At 39.5% G+C, this 20,910-nt stretch overlaps 1 protein-coding gene across 6 annotated transcripts in view; it reads left to right on the top strand.

The window, feature by feature from the left end:
• PHF8 (PHD finger protein 8) overlaps positions 1-20,688 on the top strand; it is a 106,745-nt gene extending 86,057 nt beyond the window's left edge. For all 6 annotated transcript variants that reach the window (XM_060407813.1, XM_042242187.1, XM_042242186.1 and 3 more), the window contains 4 exons: positions 1,761-1,856; positions 12,957-13,066; positions 16,851-17,187; positions 18,094-20,688. In XM_060407813.1, the coding sequence (XP_060263796.1) occupies positions 1,761-1,856; positions 12,957-13,066; positions 16,851-17,187; positions 18,094-18,182 (632 nt within the window). In that variant the 3' untranslated portion in view covers positions 18,183-20,688. The remainder of the gene's footprint in view (positions 1-1,760; positions 1,857-12,956; positions 13,067-16,850; positions 17,188-18,093) is intronic.
• The last annotated feature ends 222 nt before the right edge of the window (positions 20,689-20,910 follow it).

Genomic DNA, 20,910 nt, shown 5'->3' with positions numbered 1-20,910 from the left:
TGTCATTTTTGGAGGGGGCATCACTCCTCCCACTCTCATATTTTTAATATGCATATTTTAACTTGTATTTTTAAAATGTCTGAAATTAATTATTATCTACATCTTATTTCATCTTGAATAAGACATGAATCTTAGGGTAGATTTCCTTTTGTATATTACTTTATACCTATTATCTCTCAGTCCTCAGAATTTTGCAAGGCAGGTAGCATCTATTATTTCAATTTTATGGTTGAAGGTAGTGAGACTTACAGAAGTTTTCCTTGGCTGCAGAGCTAGTGTGTCAGTCCAAATTTCAAAGTAATTGTCTAATCCTGAAACTCGAGGTCTTTCTACCATAGGTGGAAAAAACCTTTCAAACTCAATGAAATAATCGACAAACCCAATATTGACAGCCATTAGGCTAGTAGGGATGGAACCTTTGTCACACAGCTCTATTACCAGTAGTCTTTTCTTTCTAGGGACAATTAATAAAATTTTTTAAAAGTTTAATGAGTCAGGAGGCAGAGGTTTTACTTCTTTGCTCAAGGAAGAAGGCCTGAAAAACAGACTCATTTTCCTACAGAGAGGCCCATCTGGAAAGAACTGTGAGAGTGGATTCTTCCTCTCTGATGAAGTAGAATTCTAGAGAAGTTTGAAGCTTATCCTTAGTAGGAATGGGAAAATTAGGAGGAAATTTTCGCTAAGAAGAAATTTTTACTCTCATTTTGCTTTTCTTTTAAGCTTAGTAGCAGTAGAGTAACCTCATCAGTAGGACCTTTCTAGACTTTCTTCCTATTAAATCATATAGATGTTGTATCTGTATGATAAAACTGGGTGTTCGTATGTATTTGTACAGGATAAAATATATGTGTGTGTTTTGTCATTCACATCATTCAATTCCAGTAACCTTGTTCCCAGTTCAGCCTAAGTGGTCTTTTTGTTCCCTTTGCATGAATGTGTGAACCACTTCTTTTTCCATTAATTTAACAAACACTTACTGAGCAGCTACTCTGCATTGTGTTTGGCTCCCTTAGTTTAAAATCAGATAACACATATCCTTGCCCTCACAGTAAATTGGAGGTGGCAGATTTACTAATTATCTCTTATATACTATGTAACAACTCCAATAGAGGTATACACAGGATACTGTGGAGAGTTGAGGCATCTGAAAGAGATTAAGAGAAGAGGGAAAGCTTATTTAGGAAGTGAATCTAAAGCTGAATTTTATAGGGTCATTAACTCATGAAGTTGGAGAAGGCAATGGCACCCCACTCTAGTACTCTTGCCTGGAAAATCCCATAGTTGGAGGAGCCTGGTAGGCTGCAGTCCATGGGGTCGCTGAGAGTCAGACACAACTGAGTGACTTCACTTTCACTTTCATGCATTGGAGAAGGAAATGGCAAGCCACTCCAGTAATTCTTGCCTGGAGAATCCCAGGGATGGAGGAGCCTGGTGGGCTGCCGTTTCTGGGGTTGTACAGAGTCGGACATGAGTGAAGCGACTTAGTAGCAGCAGCAGCAACTCATGAAGTCACTCATTAAATGGTTGTTGGGCGAGTGAAATTAGAGTTAGATGATGCTGGTAGAAGAACATTTGCAGTAAGGGTGCACAAAGTAGAAAGATATGAAAAGTATGTGACATATTCAGGAATTCCTACAGTTGAATATGGATTAAATAAAGGGTCCACTTGTAGGGGAGTGGGAGGAACCCAGGTAGGTATCATTCTGTTGTCACTATTCTGGATGAGATCTCAGTTTACCCTGCTTTTCCCTCTCACGCAGTTTACCCTTCCCTGGAGTCTGATGATGATGACCCTGCTTTGAAATCTCGACACAAGAAAAAGAAGAATTCAGATGATGCTCCGTGGAGTCCTAAAGGTGATCCAGTATTCTGTCCTTAAACTCTGTGGGGGCGGTTGGGAGGGAGATAGACTGGCTAGGTGGGACATTAATATAGGAAGACACTTATTTGATGAGTATCTGCTATATGCCAGGTACCGTGTTAGGTACTGGAACAAAAATGATCAATAAGACACAGAGTTCATGCACTCACATCAGCAAAGCCAGAGGTAATGGAGCATGTTGCTTTTGATATATGGCTTGAGATGAAAGGAGGAAGATCTTGAACAGACTTCAGCAAGCAGTCAAAGGCTCCTGAGAACATTCAGCTACCATCATCCAAGCCCTTTCATAATAATATTATTGTCAAAGGAGGGAAATTCTGCTGACTGTTGAGTTCTGCAAGGCCCAAGACTCCTAGATTGTCACCTGTACTGGCTGAGAGTCCACCTCTGAGGAAGGAAGGAAAAATGATTGTTGAGTTGAATATGGAATTTAGAGGGTAATAAAACAATTGTATTAATGTCACTGGTTGGGTGGTTTTTACAGTGGATGGTATGTCAGTTAACCAAACCACTCAAAACTTAGTGTCTTACAACAATAGTTGATTGTTTCTCATGATTCTGTACATTGGATGAACTATTATTCTAGTTCTGGACCAGATTGCCTGGAGCTGGATGGTCTAATAAGATCTCCCTCAGGTGTCTGGGACCTAATTTGGGGGTGGCTGGGGCCTTTCTCCAGAGGGTCTTTCATCCACCAGAAGGAGGTCAGCCTAAGCTTTTTCACATGGTAGGAGAAGGGTATCCAGGAACAAGAGAGGATAAGCCCAATGTGCAAGCACTTTGCAAGCCTCTGCTGTGTTGTTTTCTATTGTCCTATTAGTCAAAGCAAGTTACCTGGCCAAGCTTTGATTCCAAAAGCAGAGAGGTAGATTCTGTTTCTTGGGAGTGGGAGCTGCAGTGTCTTCCTTTGCATACAAGGACATGTGAACAAATTGAGAGCCATTATTCCAATAGTCTGCCAAAGAGGGTACTAGCATTGCAGTATCCCTGTGGTTTTCTAGGAAATAAAGGGTCTTCTGTCTCCACCCAGCCTTATTTGACCTTTCTGGTAGTTGCTTAGGATTGGGGGAGTGGGCAGGCAGGACAGTCCTGGGAAGTGTTCTCTTAGTGAGTCAGTCAGCAAATGTTTCTTTTTTTCTTCCTTCAGGCCTCTTTTATGATTTTATTTTCTCCTATACTTTCTGACTTTTAGCATAATAGAACATTTGGAGAATACAGTAAATCGAGGAAAGGGTAAAGAAGAAATCACCCATGATTCTGCTACCCAGAAGCAGCTATATTTCCTTCTAGTCTTTTTTTATGCATTTTTCTTTTTATGGTTGAAAGCACAATCATATATCCTATTTTAAAAATTTTTTGCCTTTTAATCAAAATAATGTCTATATCTGGTAGCAAATAGTACAGAGGAGTTTAGGATGAAATGCAGTGGTCTGCCTCTACTTTCCCTACTTCCAATCCCATGCCTGAGAGGCAACATTGTGATTTTCATTTTTCTGGTAGTTGAGTCCAAAACCCAAGATAATAGGGTTTATACTACCATTTCTTGATTTATTATCTTAACCTCTGTTTCTCCTTCCATTGGCTTTTGTCAGTCTCTCTTGATTACCTACTGTCTAAGATGTGTACATTAATGCTGCTACTCTTTTTTTTCTTCCTCCACCCTTCTATAAGCTGTTCATTTTTGTTTATATTGTCACAGTTGTTAACACTGTCTTGTAATTAATACTCCATATTGACTAGAAGTTGACTGTAAAAGTTGAAAACCAGTAAATATATCTGATATATCTGGCCTTTTAAATATTATATCATAAACATATCCCTATGCCATTATTTATAAATAGTATTTTAATGGCTACAAAATATTCTATTCCATGAATATACCTAATTTACCTAACCTCTCTAATATGGGACATTTAGCCAATTGCCAAATTTTTACAATTAGTGATAACATTTGGAGTGAACGTTTTTCTGTGTAACTATGTCTCTATTTATATGCTTTAGGATAGATTCCCATGAAACTCTTGAAGGGCCAAGTCAAAAGTCTCCCTCCCACCCCTGTTCCACAGCCTTCCAATTCCCCACCTAGAGACAGCCACTGTTAATCAGTTTCATGTGTATCCTTTTAGACATAGTTTATGCATATACAAGTAAATGTGTGTATATATTTTCTTTCACCCCTTAACTCAGTTGGAAGCATACTTTATATACTGTTATGTGCCTTTACTTTTCTCATTTAACAATTGCATGTTGAAGATTGTTTACACTCCCACAAGCAATACATGAGTGTGCCTGTTTCCCTACACTCTTGCCAATATAATTTGTTAATATGAATGTTTTAAAAGGTCTTGATATGTATTACCAAATTGTTTTCCAGAAAGGTTTTACTGGTTTATACTCCCACCAGCCATGTGTGAGAGTATTTGTTTATGAATCCTCATAGGCATTGAGCATAATAGGAACCTCTCAGGCATCCTTAGTGAGTACTTATCCCCTCCAGTGGAAGGGTCTGAGTTGCAGTTAGGAAGAAGAGGAGGAGCAAAAGGAGAAATGAATAGGCCTGGTGGGCATTCCTCCCCAAGGAGTTTTAAGTTCTACTTAAAAAAAAAAAATCTTGGCTGAAATTGTGTCATGGCCAATGTTATCTGCTAAAAAGGCCAGGAAGTGTAGTTTTGTAGATACCAATTAGCTAAGTTGTTCCACAAAGTTATATTTTTTATTAGTAAGCAAGAAAGGGAGAATGATACTGGGTTGAAAACAAACAGTCTCTATTATGGTATTTTCTTGGCCTTTGGTGATTCACAGGCAAACAATAGCATTTCACTGATTTAATTTGAATTTTTTGATTAGATATTTCCTATATGTTTATATTAGCGTTAGAATTTCATGTTTTGTAAATTTTATGTCTGACTTTTTCTCATTTATTCATATAGGTCTTCAAGATTTTCAGAGGCCCTCTTTATATATAATAATAAGTAGTCAAATATATATAATTTATTTATGATACTTTTTCCTCATTCTACATAAAAAATATGAATATTTCTATGTCAAAACGTGATCTTATCCATTGTTTCCCTTTTCAGAGAGCAGATAATTAATTAACACCACTGTATTTTTAATATAAATATGCATATATGCATGTATATTTCTCTAAAGAGAAAGCCAATAACTTTTATCACGTTTTTAAAGTAGATTCTTAACCCAGAAAAGATTGAGGCAGTCTACTAAAGATTTTCTCATTAAAATGAGGAATAAGACAAATATACCCATCATCACTGCTGTTATTTAGCACTGCTGTAGAAGTTCTAGACAGCATAATTAGGAATGAAGCAGAAATAAGAACTATAATTATTAGAAATTAAGAGACCAAATTATCATGATATAAGGCACTGTAAGGGTGGCAATCCTGATCATTGTATCTGTAACAACTTGCAGAGTGCCTGGCACATGGGAGATAATAAGTGTTTGACAAGTGAAAGAAATGATATTGACTGTATAACTAGAAAAATGTAAGGGAAACAGCTGAAAAACAACTAATATGAGAATTTAATAAATTGGGTAATCTCTGCATATAAGCCACATATCTAAGAATCAGGAATTGCCAATATCAGTAATAACCATAATACACTGAGGGGCAAAAAAGATCCTATTGACAATAACAACAATTATATAAAATACCCAAGAATAATCTTAAGATATGTGTGAGACTTATGTGAAGAAACTTCAAAACATTACTGAGGAACAGATAAGAAGACCTGAATAAATAGAGTTATAGCATGTGTCTGATTATAAAGACTGATTTTTATAAAGGGTCATTTAATTAATATATATACTTAACACTATCCTAAATCAAAATCCTAATGGAATTTTGTGGGGAACTCATTCTAAAATTAAAAGAGTAAACAGATATGATGAAAGGAAATTACCCTTTTAAGATTTAAATATACTATATTTCTATAATCAAATGGTTACAAGTACAAGAATAGTGAATATTTTTTCTTTTGTGTTTAAAGAATTCTTGCTATGAAAAATTTCAAATATACACAGAATTAGAGAGGCTGGTATCATGAATACTCATATTTAACAACTAATGTTTTACTATATTTGCTTCATCCTTTTTTTTAAGCATTTTATGGGAAATGTCAGACATCAGGACATTTCTGTTCCCTTGCTTACTTTATGTCTAATTGTTCTATCCATTAGAGAAAGTAGGGTATTGAAATCTCTAGCTGTTGTTGAATTATCTGTTTCTCCCTTCAATTCAGTCAGTTTTTGCCTCATGTATTTTGGGCTTCTGCTGTTAAGTGCATATGTGTTTATAGTTCTCATACCTTCTTGATCTACTGACCCTTTTATCATTATAAAATATCCTTTGTTTCTAGTAATAGTCTTTTAATCAATTAAGTCAATTTTTTCTGATATTAGTATAGTTTTGAATCTGAAATATGTTTCTTGGAGACAGTATATAGTAAGATTATGGTTTTTTATCCCTGCCAATCTGTGCCTTTTAACTGGGGAATTTAGTTCATTTGTACTCAAGTGTAATAACTGACAATGTAGGGTTCACATTTCTCTGTTTGTTTTCTCTATGTTTTATTTATGTTTTGTTCCTCAATTCTTCATTTCTGCCGCCTTTTGTGTTTAAAAGCTACTTTCTAGTGTCCACTTTAATTTTCTTCTTTTCTATATATATTTGAGTTAGTTTTTAGTGATTATTCTAGGGATTAACATTAATATCTTAATTTATACGGTTTAAATTCAGATTAACATCAACTTAATTTCAATGGTATATGAAATCTTTGCTCCTGTATATTAGTAGTTCCATTCCATTTAACCTTTATGTTATTACTGTCACAAATTAAATATAACATTTTTATAAATTGTGTGCCCATGAGCATAGAGTTATAATAATTGTTTTATGCAACAGTCTTTAATTAGGAGGAAAAAATGAGATACAACAAAAATATGTTTATACTTCCTTTTATATTACTTCCTTTTATGTTTACATATATAGTTACCTTTACTAGTGCATTTTATTCATGTGGATTTCACTTACTGTATAGTGTCCTTTCACTTTAAGCTGAAGAGCTCTCTTTAGTATTTCTTATAGGGCAGGCCTACCAGCAATGAACTCTCTGGAATTTTTTTTTTGCCATTTTTTAAGAGTGATCATTTATTGTTATTGGCCACACTGTGTGGCATGCAAAACTTCCTCAACCAGGGATTGAACTTGCACCCCCTACTTAGGAAGTGTGGAGTCTTTAACCACTGGACCACCAGAGAAGTCCTATATTTGTTTATTTGGGAATATTCTGATTTCTCCTGTTTTTGAAGGATAATTCTGCTGGATTTAGATTTCTTGGTTGACAGTGATTTTCTTTGAGCACTTTCATTATGTGATCCTACTGCTTTTTATCTAACTCCATGGCTTCTGATGATCAGTAAACTAAGTCTTTTATGAGTCACTTCTCTTTTGCTGATTTCAAGATCCTCTGTCTTTGGTTATGATATATAAACTCTTTGAGTTTATCTGTCATGAAGTTTGTTGAACTTCTTGGATATGTAGGTTAGGTTTTTTAATCAAATTTGGGAATGTTTCAGCCATTATTTCTTCAAATAGTCTTTTCACTCCTTTTTGTCTCTCCCATATGCGTATGTTGATAAATTTGATCACATCCCACAGATCCCTTTGGCTCTGCTCATTTTCCTCATTCTTTTTTCTTTCTGCTCATTAGACTGGGTAATCTCAAATGACCTCTCTTTAAGATCACTGAATATTCCTTCTGCCTACTCAAATCTGTTGTTGAAACCTTCTAGTGAAATTTTCATTTCAGTTACTTTTCAACTCTAAAATATCCATTTGCTTCCTATTTATGGTTTGTCCCTTTCTTGGTATTCTTTATTTGGTGAAACATCATTCTCATATTCTCCTTTAGTTCTTTAGACATGATTTCCTTTACCTCTTTGAACATGTTTAAAATAGGTGGTATAAAGTCCTTGTCTAGTAGGTCCAACTTTGTTTAGAAAGTCATGGAGGGTTGGGTTTTTTTTTTTTTTTTGGTTACTTTTTCCCTGTGTGTTGCTACCCTTTCTTGTTTTTTTGCATATCTTCTAAATATTTTTGAAAACTAAACGTTTAAGTTAATGTGGCAACAACTCTGGAAATCAGATATTCCATACTTCAATCCCTAGGGTTTGTTTTGTTGCTACTTGTTATTTATTTATGGAATTTATTCAGAAAAATCACTAAAGTAGAAGTTTCTACTCAGTTAGCTTAGTGGTCAGCTAATAATTGGATGGTGATTTCCTTAAATGCCTGGAACCAATAAATCTTCCAGGGCTTGACAAAGGGCTCTGTGTGCATGTTGGGACATACCTTCAGCACTCAGGCAGACAACTTACAACTCTGCCTTAGCCTTCACTTCCTACTTTGCAGAGCCTCAAAGTCAGCCACATGTGAGTACTTAGTATTTCTCAAGTCTTTCCAGATTATGCTCACAGCCCCTCTGCATGCAGAAGTGAAATTTTGGAAGCCCTTAACTGCCATTTTTGGTGATGTCATTCCATCATGACGTACTAAATATTATGGTTCAGTATTCATCTCTATGAAAATGACTTTTTCTTCTATAATCATAGTACTGTTATTGGACACCTGAGTAAAGTAACATTTATTTCCTAATATCATTTAATACCAAATGCTTATTCAAATTTCCCCCAGTTATATCAAAAATATCTTATATAATTTGCTTATTTAAGCCAGGATCTATTCAGGAATTATGCATTTCATTTGTTTTTTATAACCACTTAATCTTATTCATTATTTAAAATTTTATGAGAATTTTCAAATGTATAAATGTAAGAGAGAACATAAACACCCATATTCTCAATACTTTCATCCTACAGTTGTAATATTTTGCTGTATTTGCTTCATTATCTATATCTATCTGTCTATAGTTTTTGCTGAGCTACTTCACTGTGCAGCCACCGTAACATAGTATCTTACCACTTAGTACTTCAGTATCTCCTAAGAATAAGAACGCCCTCCTGCATAACCACACTACCTTTGTTTTACTTAATAGTTAATTCCCTAAGATCTTTTAATAACCCAGTCCATGATCAGATTTCCTCAACTATCCCTACAAAATGTCTTTTATAGTTTTTCCCCCAAAATCCAGGTCTGGTCAGGAGGTTAATTTCTTTTTTCAGATTAAAATAACTTGCTCATGTGTTAACAGGTCAGGAATTTGGAAAGGACACAAGGGGGACAGCTTGTGTTTATTCTGTGATATCTGGGACCTCAGCTGGAATAATTTGAAGACTGGATGATCAAGAGTTTGGATCATCTGAAGTTTCATTAACTCATGTCTGGTGCCTGGGCTGGGAAGACTCAAAGACCAGAAGTACCAAGCAGAGTGCCATTATGTGACCTCTGCGTGTGATGGTTAATAGCTTCCTCACTGCCTGATGGCCTCAAGGCAATCAGACTTCTTATGTGGCTGCTTAGGGCTCTTAAGTGTGAGTGTTCCAAGAAGCAACATAGAAACTAAAGTTGCTTTTTCTGACATAGTCTCAGAAGTCATGCAGTGTCACTTTTGTCACATTCTATAGGCTACAAATGAGTCTGCTCAGGTTCAGTGTGAGGAAACATAGACCCCCCCCCCACCACCTATTAATAGGAAAAATGTCAAAGAATTTGGGGTCTTGTTTTAAAACCACCACACATACAAAGCTATGTTGTTGTTTAGTTGCTAAGCTGTGTCCTGCTCTTCTGTAACACCATGGATCCCTCTAGGCTCCTCTGTCAATGGAATTTCCCAGGCAAGAATATTGGAGTGGGTTGCCATTTCCTTCTCCAGGGGATCTTCCTGACCTGAGAATCGAACCTGCATCTCCTATATTACAGACGGGTTCTTTACCACTAAGCCACCAGGGAATCTCTACAAAACTATAGAGAACACTATAAAATACACCCAAGAATCCATGACTGAAAATTGTGCAGTAACATTTTTGCTAGATTGGCTCCAGATCATTTTTAAAACAAATAAAACATCACCTTTTAAAAAAGGACTTCACCCTCCTGAATTGCCTGTTCTAGAATTGGCATACTGCTTATACAGAAAGTTTCCTTTATAGTAATAACAATAGGTAACCAACCAAGGAATCTTTAAATATAGATCCAATAGTACCACCACTTCTTTTTTTTTCTATGACATTTTTTTCATTAATTAAAAAAAGTGAAATCCCATACATCCACCACTGAGAATCAAGTTATAAAAAAATTTTCCATATCTGTCTCATCTATAACTTTGTTTTTTAAAAACTGTCTAAAGCAAATCCCAGTGTCACTCCCTCCCTCTCCACACCACCACATACTTCAGTATGCATCTCTAAAGTATACATTTGCTCACATAACCACTGTCCTGTCATCATATATAACAATATAATAATTTTATAATTTGCCTCAATGTTACCTAATACTGACTCTGTAATCAAATTTCTTAACTGTCTAACAAAAAAGCACTTTCATAGTGGATTTGTTTAAATCAGAATCTAAACAGGGTCCGTATGGCATTTGGCTGTCTTGTTTCTTGAATCTCTCTGAATTGAGAGAAAGCCCTTCCTTTCTTGTTTGATGCTGTTGAATTGTTACAAAAACTAGTGTAATTGTCCTGATTTGTTTGCTTCCTTGTGACATTGTATCTTTAAAGAAACCAAGCCAGTTATCTTGTAGGACACTGATGTAGCCCTCAGTATCATTTAATTTTTTAAATATCTCTGTGTTTCTTGAAAACTGGAAGTAATATGAACTGCTTACTTGATGTCAGGTCTTTGGCAAAACTACTTCGGGGTGATGCTGTAAATTTCCTATTACATTACATTTAGGAGCTGCATGAAGTTTGCCATCTTGCTGTTAGTGACAGTAAGAGGTGAACTCCTGATCTCACCATTGTAAAATCCTTTTTTTTTTTCTTTTGAGACTAGCAAGTAATCTGTAAGATAATACTTTGGTACTATCTGAATATCCAGTTCCCTAAAATCAGTTAATTCATTAGGACTTGCAAACCTGTGGTTTTCTTTCTTTTAAAAAAAAAAACATACTTTTAATTGGGGGAAATTGCTTTACAATGTGTGTTGGTTTCTACCATACAATAACACAAATCAGCCATAATTATTCATATATCCCCTCCCTCATGAGCCTCCCTCCCCTCCCTCCATCCCACCCCTTTAAGTCATCATCACAGAGCACCAGGCTAGGCTCCCTATGTTATGTAGCAACTTCTCAGTAGCTATCTGTTTTACACATGGTTGTATATATATGTCAACACTACTTTCTCCATTCACCCCCCTCTCTCCTTCCCCCACTGAATCCACAAGTCCATTCTCTATATCTGAGTCTCTATTCTTCCCCTGCAAATAGTTTCCTCAGTATCATTTTTCTAGATTCCATATATATGTGTTAATATGTGATATTTGTTTTTCTCTTTCTGACTTACTTCAATCTGTATAATAGGCTCTAGGTTCATCCACCTCACAGGAACTAAAATTCATTCTTTTCTATGGCTAAGTAATATTCCATTATATACATATGTGCCAGTTTCTTTATCCATTCATTTGTTGACGGACATCTAGGTTGCTTTCATGTCCTAGCTATTGTAAATAGTGCTGCTATGAACATTGAGGTCATGTGTCTTTTTCAGTTATGGTTTTCTCAGGGTATATGCCCAATAGTGGGATTGCTGGGTCATATAGTAGTTCTTTCTATTCCTAGTTTTTTTAAGGTATCTCCATACTGTTCTCCATAGTGGCTGTATCAATTTACATTCCCATCTACAGTGCAAGGGCTTCCCTGGTGGCTCAGAAGTTAAAGCATCTGCCTCCAATGCAGGAGACTGGGTTCTATCCCTGGGTCGGGAAGATCCCCTGGAGAAGGAAGTGGTAACCCACTCCAGTATTCTTGCCTGGAGAATACCATGGACAGAGAATAGCCTGGTAGGCTACAGTCCACGGAGTCACAAAGAGTCAGACATGACTGAGCGATTTCACTTTCTTCTTTCTTTCTACAGTGCAAGAGGGTTCCTTTTTCTCCACATCCTCTCCAGCATCTATTGTTTGTAGATTTTTTGATGATAGCCATTCTGACTGGTGTGAAATGATACTTTATTGTAGTTTTACTTTGCCTTTCTCTAATAATTAGTGATGTTGAACATCTTCTATGTGTTTGTTGGCCATCTGTAAAGATGTGTTTGTTGGCCATTTCTGTTTGGAGAAATGTCAAACCTGTGATTTTCCAATTTTGTTATTCCTTCTACATTTATTAGCTGCCATCTGTAAAGAGCTTTCCCTCATCATCTAGGGCTGTTTGGTTATCCTGAAATACAATTCCTATATAAAATGTGGGATGAATAACTATTTTTTCATTCAAGATTGTTAAGACATTATAAAAAAGGTTTTATAAGAAAATGATCTTCTTCAGGAATTCATAGCCTGGTTATTAGACAAAATAGCACACATTAACATTAGGGAATGAGACAGGATGGTATGTGCTATGTATTGAGTGACTTGTACATAAGTTCAAAGGAGGGAGGGGTCAGTGTGAGCCAAAGAAGCCCTAGATGTTTTGCATAGAAGATTGATTTTGGCTTGCCTTTGAATATTGGGCAGGTTTTAAAGAGGTAGACAAAAGGGAAGTGGGTACTCGAGGCAGTGTGGATGGTGAGGATGAGGGCACGGGGGAGAGGATGAGCTGTATGTGTTCTGGAGGTATATATAATAAGGAAACCATTCTGTCTGTAGAAGCTGAAGGTATAGGAGTGGAAATAAGATTGGGGAGGTAGGTAGGGAGCAGAACATGCACAACTTTACATGCCAGTTCAGGGAAATTAACTTTTATCTTTTAATCAGTGTGTGTTTTGTGTACCTTGGGCATTCGTGAATTAGCTTTTTACCCATTGGGAAGCAAAATCTGGCTTTGTAAAAAGCTAAATGGAGGAAAACTAAGGAGACACCTTTTGGGGGCTCAGGGGTCAGGAATATGATTGGCATTCAGATAAATGCCTTCATCCTGTTCTCTCTGCAGCCCGTGTGACCCCAACCTTACCGAAGCAGGACCGTCCTGTGCGTGAGGGGACCCGGGTAGCTTCCATTGAGACAGGCTTGGCTGCAGCAGCTGCAAAGTTGGCCCAGCAGGTAGGTGCTGACACTTAGGCAATGACTCTGCCACTGATTGCAGTTTGACTTGGAATCTCAAAACTCAGACCTTCAGGCTGATAGGATCCCACTGTTCTCACTGGGAAGTGGGTAACTTGTGATCTTTATCCATGGCAGTATTCCAGCTCTCTTCTATATCCTACATATCCCAAATGACAAAGCTACTTCCACAGGTCACACAGTTGACATGATTTAGGGTGAAAGAAAATAAGGAGCCAGAGAAAAGCCCTTGCATATATAGCTTGGATGTGTAAAAACCTCTCATATGGGAAGGACCAGATGTCCTTGGGTGAGAGCATTTGGCTTCAGATGAAGCTCTGAGGAGGTGACTCAGTTGAGTACACTCAATTTCTCAGTCTCCCATTAGTATGGGAATTTGTTTTTGTTTTTGTTTTTCGGAAAGAGGCTTTTCTTATCCTCTATACCAGATCCTATTGCCTTAATCTTTACCCTCTGCTTCCCAAGAAAGTTTCACCCACCAAGTTTTGCCCTAGAATCAAGTTGACTTCCTAGTATGTTATAGTTTTCAAAGTTCTTAAATGTTCTCCACCTGGGAGCAGTTGGAGGTGAGTCTTAATGGTTCTCTCCTTATCAACATCCCCTTATATCCCATGTCGTATAGCTTAGAGCATTTATTCACCATCAGCTTTATGTTAAGTGCTTCCATGTACAAGTTTCATGTAATCTGTCCAGTAGCCCTGTTCAGTAGGTGATATTTTCATCATTTTACAGGTGAAGAAAATGAGGCTCTGTTTAAGTGACTAGTCCAGGATAATGCAGCCAGTAAATGGAGGAGACAAGATTCAAACTCATATCCTCTAACTTCAAATTTCATGTTACTTGCTATTTAAATAAAATGAAATTATTAAATGTCTATATGAGTCAGTAATTACATCCTATTTAAATTAAATTTTAATAGAATGATGTTTTTAATATGATGTTCTTTGAAGTTCTAGAGTTACTTAGAAATATCTTGGAGACTTTTGATGGGAGCCAGCAGAAGAAACCAACCAGGCCAAGTGGCCATTCTTTGTCCAGAACTTCTCTCTGTTATGTGTACCATGTAAGATGTAATTTGAAAAAAAAGAGAGAGAGAGAGAGAGAGAGAGAGAAAGAGAGAGAGAGATTTGACTGCTTTAAATAAACAAATTAATTAAAGTTGTAAAAACTACTCTTAGTCCCTTCTGAGGAGCTCACTTCTGGTTGAGTTCATCAGGGATGACCTCAAAGAAGAGGTTTTGAATTTGGGAAGGGTTTTGCAGGCTAAACTTTTGGAGGGGATAGGGAGGCATTCCAGGATAAGGGAATTCCTTGGTACAGCACACAAGGCCCTCTTGATTTGCTCTCTGATTACCTCTCCTCCCTGACCTTGTATCAGGCCCTCATGTATGCCATTTATACCAGTCATACTGTTGCATTACAGTATTTATATTCATTCTTTGTATTAGATTGTCTCAGGCCTCTGTGCCTTTGCACAAACTGTTCCCTCTGCACACTGGGAATCATGCCCTCTTAGATGCCTTTACCTAACACCCCTTCACGCCATCCACCACCAGTTTATTTCAGTGGCCTTCTGTGCTTCCATAGCATTCTCTCATGGTACTTATAGTGTGTACTTTTCTGTGTTTCTTATTAAACTGTAAGGGCCTCAAGGGTGGGGACATGTCTAATTTAACTTGGTATCCCTACAGCATGTGTTTAGTCATTGTTGACTGAATGAATGAATGAATGAATGGATGAACAGATCTTTCTGGATTATAGACTTCTTGTTGGGAAATGGAGTAAGATATAGTTTTAAAAATGCGTTCTGGAGCCAGCTGCTTGAGTTCAAATCTTCACCCTTTCACTTAAGCAAGTAACTTAATTTCTCTGTGCCTCGGTTTCCTCATAGACTCTTATCTGAGGATTAGATGAGGTAATATGTGTAAAAGCTCTGAGAACAGCACTTGCCACCGAGTAAGGACTATAGCCACATTAACTTTTCATCATTATCATTATGGGTTAGCTAGGTATAAGTGGCAAGACTGTGGAAGACCATGAATGTCAGGCCAGGGAGTTTGTACTTGGGTAATGGCCTTTTGAACAAAGGAATTGATAAGGTAAAAGTGGCCCTGTCATAAGATAGATTAGTCTGTGGGGGAATCTGGATGAAATATATGAGAAGGAGATTAGCAACAAAGGTAGAAAATTTTAAGTGACCTAGGTGTGAAGAGATAATTTCTGGATTCAGATAAGAGAAATGAGGTCAGAAACAGAGTTCTTGGTATTGATGGAGTAGCGAGCACTTTGGCTGAGAAAAGAGACTCTGAAGACAGATGGTTCCCAATTTGGGATTAAGTGACACAACTCTCTTCATCCCTCCCATTATTGTTCCTATATGTGTGTATGTTAGTCACTCAATCATGTCTGACTTTTTGCGACCCCATGGGCTATAGCCCACCAGGCTCCTCTGTCCATGGAGCTCTCTAGGCAAGAGAACTGGAAAATGACTTAATCTTTCTGTGGCAGTTTCTGCTCATAAAATTGAAATTATAATTCTTCTTCCTCATGTTTCATATGAGTATTAAATGAGTTAAATTACAGAACAGTGCTTGGCATATATTACTAATATTATTATTCTTGTCCCCTAGAAATTCCTATGGTAGCCACAGCCTGTCAGATCTTCCAAAGGCAGGAATAGGCCTGTGTTGCCAAGAGAAGGCAAAGAAATGTAATCACTGAGTTGGTCTGTGTGGCTGTTTAGCATTTCAGAAGGTGAAGTCATTCACATGCTCCCAGCAGCACTTTTCCAGGTTCTCAGGGGTCCAGGTACTCATTATAAAGGTACTTACTACACGTGGATAGTATATCCATAGAGGGATGGATGGGTGAAACCCAATATATTGCAAGAAGTGACACAACTCCTTATTCATCCCTTCGATCCAAAATTGAGATTTTAAGATCTAGTAACCTGAAGGACTGTCCTTTATTAAAAGAAAAAGACCAGAAAGAAGATGTAAGAGATGAAGATAAAATAATAGTTTACCACTTACTGAGTACCTATTATTTGCTATGTGTTGTTATATTATTTGATGTTTCCAACAACCCTGAAAAATAGCTAGTGTTTTGCTCATTTTACAGAGGCAATTGAATTTCAGAAAGGTTAGTAACTTGGCCAACGTCATCCAAATTAGGGAGCACAAGCATAGATTTAAACCCAAATTTATCTCATTCCAAAGCTGCTGCTCTTTCACTTGCAGATGTCCCATTTTGAGAAGTGTGCAGGGTGGGTATTCTAATATACCTAGTTGAAACCTGAACCCAACAACTCTTCAGCTGTGAGGCTTTGGGCTTAAGTTACTTAATATCCCTGTACCTCAGTTTTCTCATGGGTAAACAGGGATTTTCCTTCTCAGGGCTGTTCTAAGGATTATATGAGGTCAAACATTCAAAGTGCTTCAGCTACTAGCATAAATTTAGCTATTATTATTAGGCATGTCCTTGGTCCATCTCATAAATGGCAGTGCTAGGACCGAAACCCAAGTTTCTGAACTCATTTACCCTTCTGTTGCCACTGTACTAATTTGTAGCAGTGATGAATGAAGAATGGATGGTACTAAAGGACCTGCAGTATTGGAACGCCTGTATGTACATACATCCAAGCTAAGCAGGGTAGTTGGGGGGGGGGGGGGAACCATACTGACCACCGTCTAGTTTCTCTGGGGAATTTTCTTCTCTTTTATTCATTCCTAAATTCTCCCCTCTTACTTGGCTTGTGTTTTAGGAGCTACAGAAGGCCCAAAAGAAGAAATATATCAAGAAGAAGCCTCTGTTGAAGGAGGCAGAACAGCCTCGCCCTCAAGAGCCCAATCTCAGCATGGCAGTACCAGCCCCAACTCTGGCTGCTACACCCCAGCTTCTTACCTCCTCATCGCCCCTGCCTCCTCCTGAGCCTAAACAAGAAGCGCTCTCAGGAAGTCTTGCTGACCATGAGTATACTGCTCGTCCCAATGCCTTTGGCATGGCCCAAGCAAACCGCAGTACCACACCCATGGCCCCAGGTGTCTTCCTGACCCAGCGACGCCCTTCAGTTGGCTCCCAAAGCAATCAAGCAGGACAAGGTATGACTGCCACATGGTTGTAGAACTGAGAAAGATCTTAGGATCACCGGCTTCAAACCCTAAGCACTCTGGGAAATTAAAACACCCATGAGGGACACTTATGGGCAACCTAAGATGCTTGGATTTGACCTCATAGTTCAAGAAGAGACATTGGTGTTAAGCAGAGATTAACTCAGATATGAGTTTGGAAAGATCTTTCTGGTGGGCCAAAGTGGAGGGTGAGCTTAAGGTGGGAAGTCTAGGAAGGAGATGCATACACAAGTCCAAGCTGTAGTGAGGAGAAGCTAAGGGCTCTGGCAGAGAGAATGAAGGAGGGGATACATTGATCAAATATGGAAGAGTTCACATGGGACATAGGAGGTGGTTTGATGTGGAGGAAGAGGATTGAGAGGGTTCAAGCTCTCCTTTTCCTCACTTTGGCTCTGAGAGTACACAGCTCAAGGATGATGAGATTGGTGTGGCACTGGGGTGATGAGGATAGGGGTTTCTAATGAAGCAAGGCACTGGGAGTGGCAACTTCAGGGACACTGAGCTATAATCACTAACCAGGTACTTGTTCAATCCTGATGGGCAGGATGAGAGGATGGGGAGGCACAATCACCTCATTGCAGAATTTAGGAAGGAAAATGATTGGGACTAAAAAATCAGTGGGGAAAAAGGATCAGAGTAACCAGAAAATCTGTAGCCACTGCAGGAGGTCATAGAAGGAAGAGCCAAAGCATGTGGTGTTGGATGAAAGTAACTAAGGAGGGCTTCTTGGCCCAAGATGGTCCTGGAGCCAGCCATAAGGATGGGGAGGCTCTGTGGGCAGAGGAACAGGATGGGGATGGCTCAAGGACAGTTGGTCCTGGAGCTGCTGCCATCATCCTTGCCATAGCCTTTGCTTACCTCTCCTTTCCCCCACAGGAAAGCGTCCCAAAAAGGGCCTGGCTACAGCAAAGCAGAGACTCGGCCGTATCCTGAAAATCCACAGAAATGGCAAACTGCTTCTGTGAGCCCCTTTGTCTTCTGCCCCTCACCCCTTCACCCCCATTGCCTTCTCCATTGTCAACTCTCGGGGCACTCCTGGATCCTACCTGCCCTGGACAAGGTGCTGAGGTGCATTGTCCTGCTTTCTTGGAACTGACCAAAGGCACGGACTCTCCCATGGGCCCCTTCACCTACTCCCACAGCTCCCTTCCCCACTTCCACTAGAGCATCCTGCCTTTCTTTTCCATATCTCTGAGTAGCAGGTAAATGGGAGAGGTTTCCAGCTGACTAGAACCCTCTTTTCTGCTACTCCAATCCGTTTCCCTTTCACCAGCCTTGTCTGCCCTTTACTCTCATCCCCACTTAAAGCTGGAAGGCAGAGTGAGAAGAAGCATGAGGAGAGCCTGGGCCCCTTGGTGTTTCCCTGGTCATGAAGTGGGAGGCCCAGCACTCAACACTTTCTGCAGCTCTAGCCCTATCTCCAGAAGCCTACCCATCTCTGCCCATTCTCCTTCATCCCCTTAGCCCAGTGGATGTGTCTCATTCAAGACTCATTCCTGGGAGAAGGCTCTGGCTTCAGCCCCCTCTTGCCAAATGCTTCATGGAAATAAAGAGGAGGGCCCAGAGTCTTCTTACTGCCCCATTTCCAGGGTGGCCTAGAAAGCCCATGGGCTGACTTCATTCATCTTTGGAAAGAAGAAAGATTCCTGTCACTCCTCAAGGTGGGGACAGGACCAACACCCAAGACTTTGAGACTTTGTAGCCTGTTGGAGGAAGCTACTTTTGGGTGACTATAGACAAAGCCACCTCTCCCAAGGTGAGCTCCAGGGATTTGCCTGGAGTTTGAGGTCCTGCAGAACATTATCCACATAGCTTTGGCTGGGCACCAGAAGGCAAAAACCATCTCCCAGAAGCTTGAAAACATCTGCCACTGAAGCAGATAGCCCATGCTCAATGGCCTGATCCCTTCACCTATACCACGGAGCACAGCTTGGACCTTCTGGAGAGGATGTGGCAGGACAGTTCATCTTGGATTCTCCATCAGGAGCCTCCCTGCTTCTCTCCACACCTTGAGGTCTTGGTCTGAAGAAGGCTACAGAACTCACACTTTCACTTCTGGGGCTCTGTACTCCCAGATGTCAAGTAGATACTCAAGCAGAGTGCTGATGGGTCACTCAGAACCCCGAGTGTAGGAGTGGTGATGCCCTTCTGTAAAGGAGCAGATCATCTGGTCCTCCTACCCTCTCTTCCCTTTGTGAATGTTTCTATTGTCCAGACAGAGCCCACCCCCTTCCTGGCCCTCCCCCAGCTCCCTCCACCTCCGCCTGTCTTCCCTCCCTGGTGACCTGGACTGAATGGAGAATGTCTCCCTCTCTCCATTTTTGGCACTACCCAGTGGAGTGCCTCCTTGTCCTCTACCCCCCACTTTAATGTCACCTCAGTTTTCCCAGTGCTTCTGGGGAACCTAACAGCTACCATGCAGGCTGCAGGGAATATGGGAGGCTTCCTTAGTCATCTTCATGTCACCATTTTGTCTTTCTTTTCTCCACAGCCCCACATCTACTCTCCTTCATTGGAATCAGAGGTCCCTTAACCCCATTTGCCTTTTCTGTCTTTTGGGACCCCAGGGCCAAGCAGTCCTCCATCTAGTCACACCAAAGGCAGAAAAGCCTGGCTACCTCCCCCCTAGCACTTGAGGTTACCACTCCCTTCCCCTCTGTTTCTGCCCAGCTTTGCTTTTCTTGGGGATTTCAGAGCAACAGAAGGTAGTGACGGGAGGGAAGGAGGGCAGCCTGTGTCCCTGTGTAGGCAACTGCCTGACTAGGCCCTGACTGCTTTAACCAAGACCAGGACCCCAGCCCTTCTGCCCATTAACAACCTCCTCCCCTTGCTCTTTCAAAGGCAGCTAATTACTAGCATATTCCCCCTGGTTCCAGGCCTCTTTCCCCTCTGTTTCTTTGTTAAAAGTTTCTGTGGAGCTGAAACCCAACCTCAGTTTGACTGGGTTTCTGTTTAATTTAGTTGGGCTCTCAGAGCCTGCTGTTTGTTGTTTTGTGTTTTAAATGAAAAGCAAGTTTACCCTCAGATTTATGCTTTTCCAAAGAGGCTAGTGTATTTTTTTTTTTAATGTTTCAGGTTCTAAGTGAGTTGGGAAGGGATTGGGAGTGGCCATAACCAAGGTTTAGAACATGGTGAGAGAGTACCTCTGGTCTCTAATCCCCAGCACAGAGCTGGGGGTTGGAAAGGGGGAAGGGAGAGAGGATTTCTATTTACCTTTAATATATTTTTACAGAAAAGCAATTTAAAAACAAACCCACCGCTTCTGTACATGTCTAAATATATTTTTAGAAGTGGGTAGGATTGTGAATTTCTGATGCAGGGCCTTTTTATAAACAGGTTAGAATAGCATCATACAGACTTCTCTGTTGTTTTTTTTTCCCCTGTTTTTTTCTTATGTTGTGTTACTAATGTAATTTATATTTTTTTTGATCCTTCTTTTCCTATAGAGATAAAAGTGATTTATCTTGGCAATTGCTTTGCTCGGCATTCTTTTTTTTTTTTTTTTTGGTGGTGGTGGTGGGAGTGATGGGGTGTTGGGGTCCAGGAGTATTGCCTTCTCTTTACATTCCCTCTGTCTCTTCCATCAACTCAGCTCTTCCCTAGTGCCCAGCCTTATACCTGAGGTGGGGATGGGATAGGATCCCTGCCCTCACAGGAGACACAGTTCATACACCAAAAACAGATAATCGAAAG

The sequence above is a fragment of the Ovis aries genome, chromosome X (genome assembly GCF_016772045.2).
Source record: "Ovis aries strain OAR_USU_Benz2616 breed Rambouillet chromosome X, ARS-UI_Ramb_v3.0, whole genome shotgun sequence".
Taxonomy (NCBI): Eukaryota; Metazoa; Chordata; class Mammalia; order Artiodactyla; family Bovidae; genus Ovis; species Ovis aries.
The sequence above is the reverse complement of the archived record's forward strand: the minus strand, read 5'-3'. Positions and strand labels throughout refer to the sequence as shown.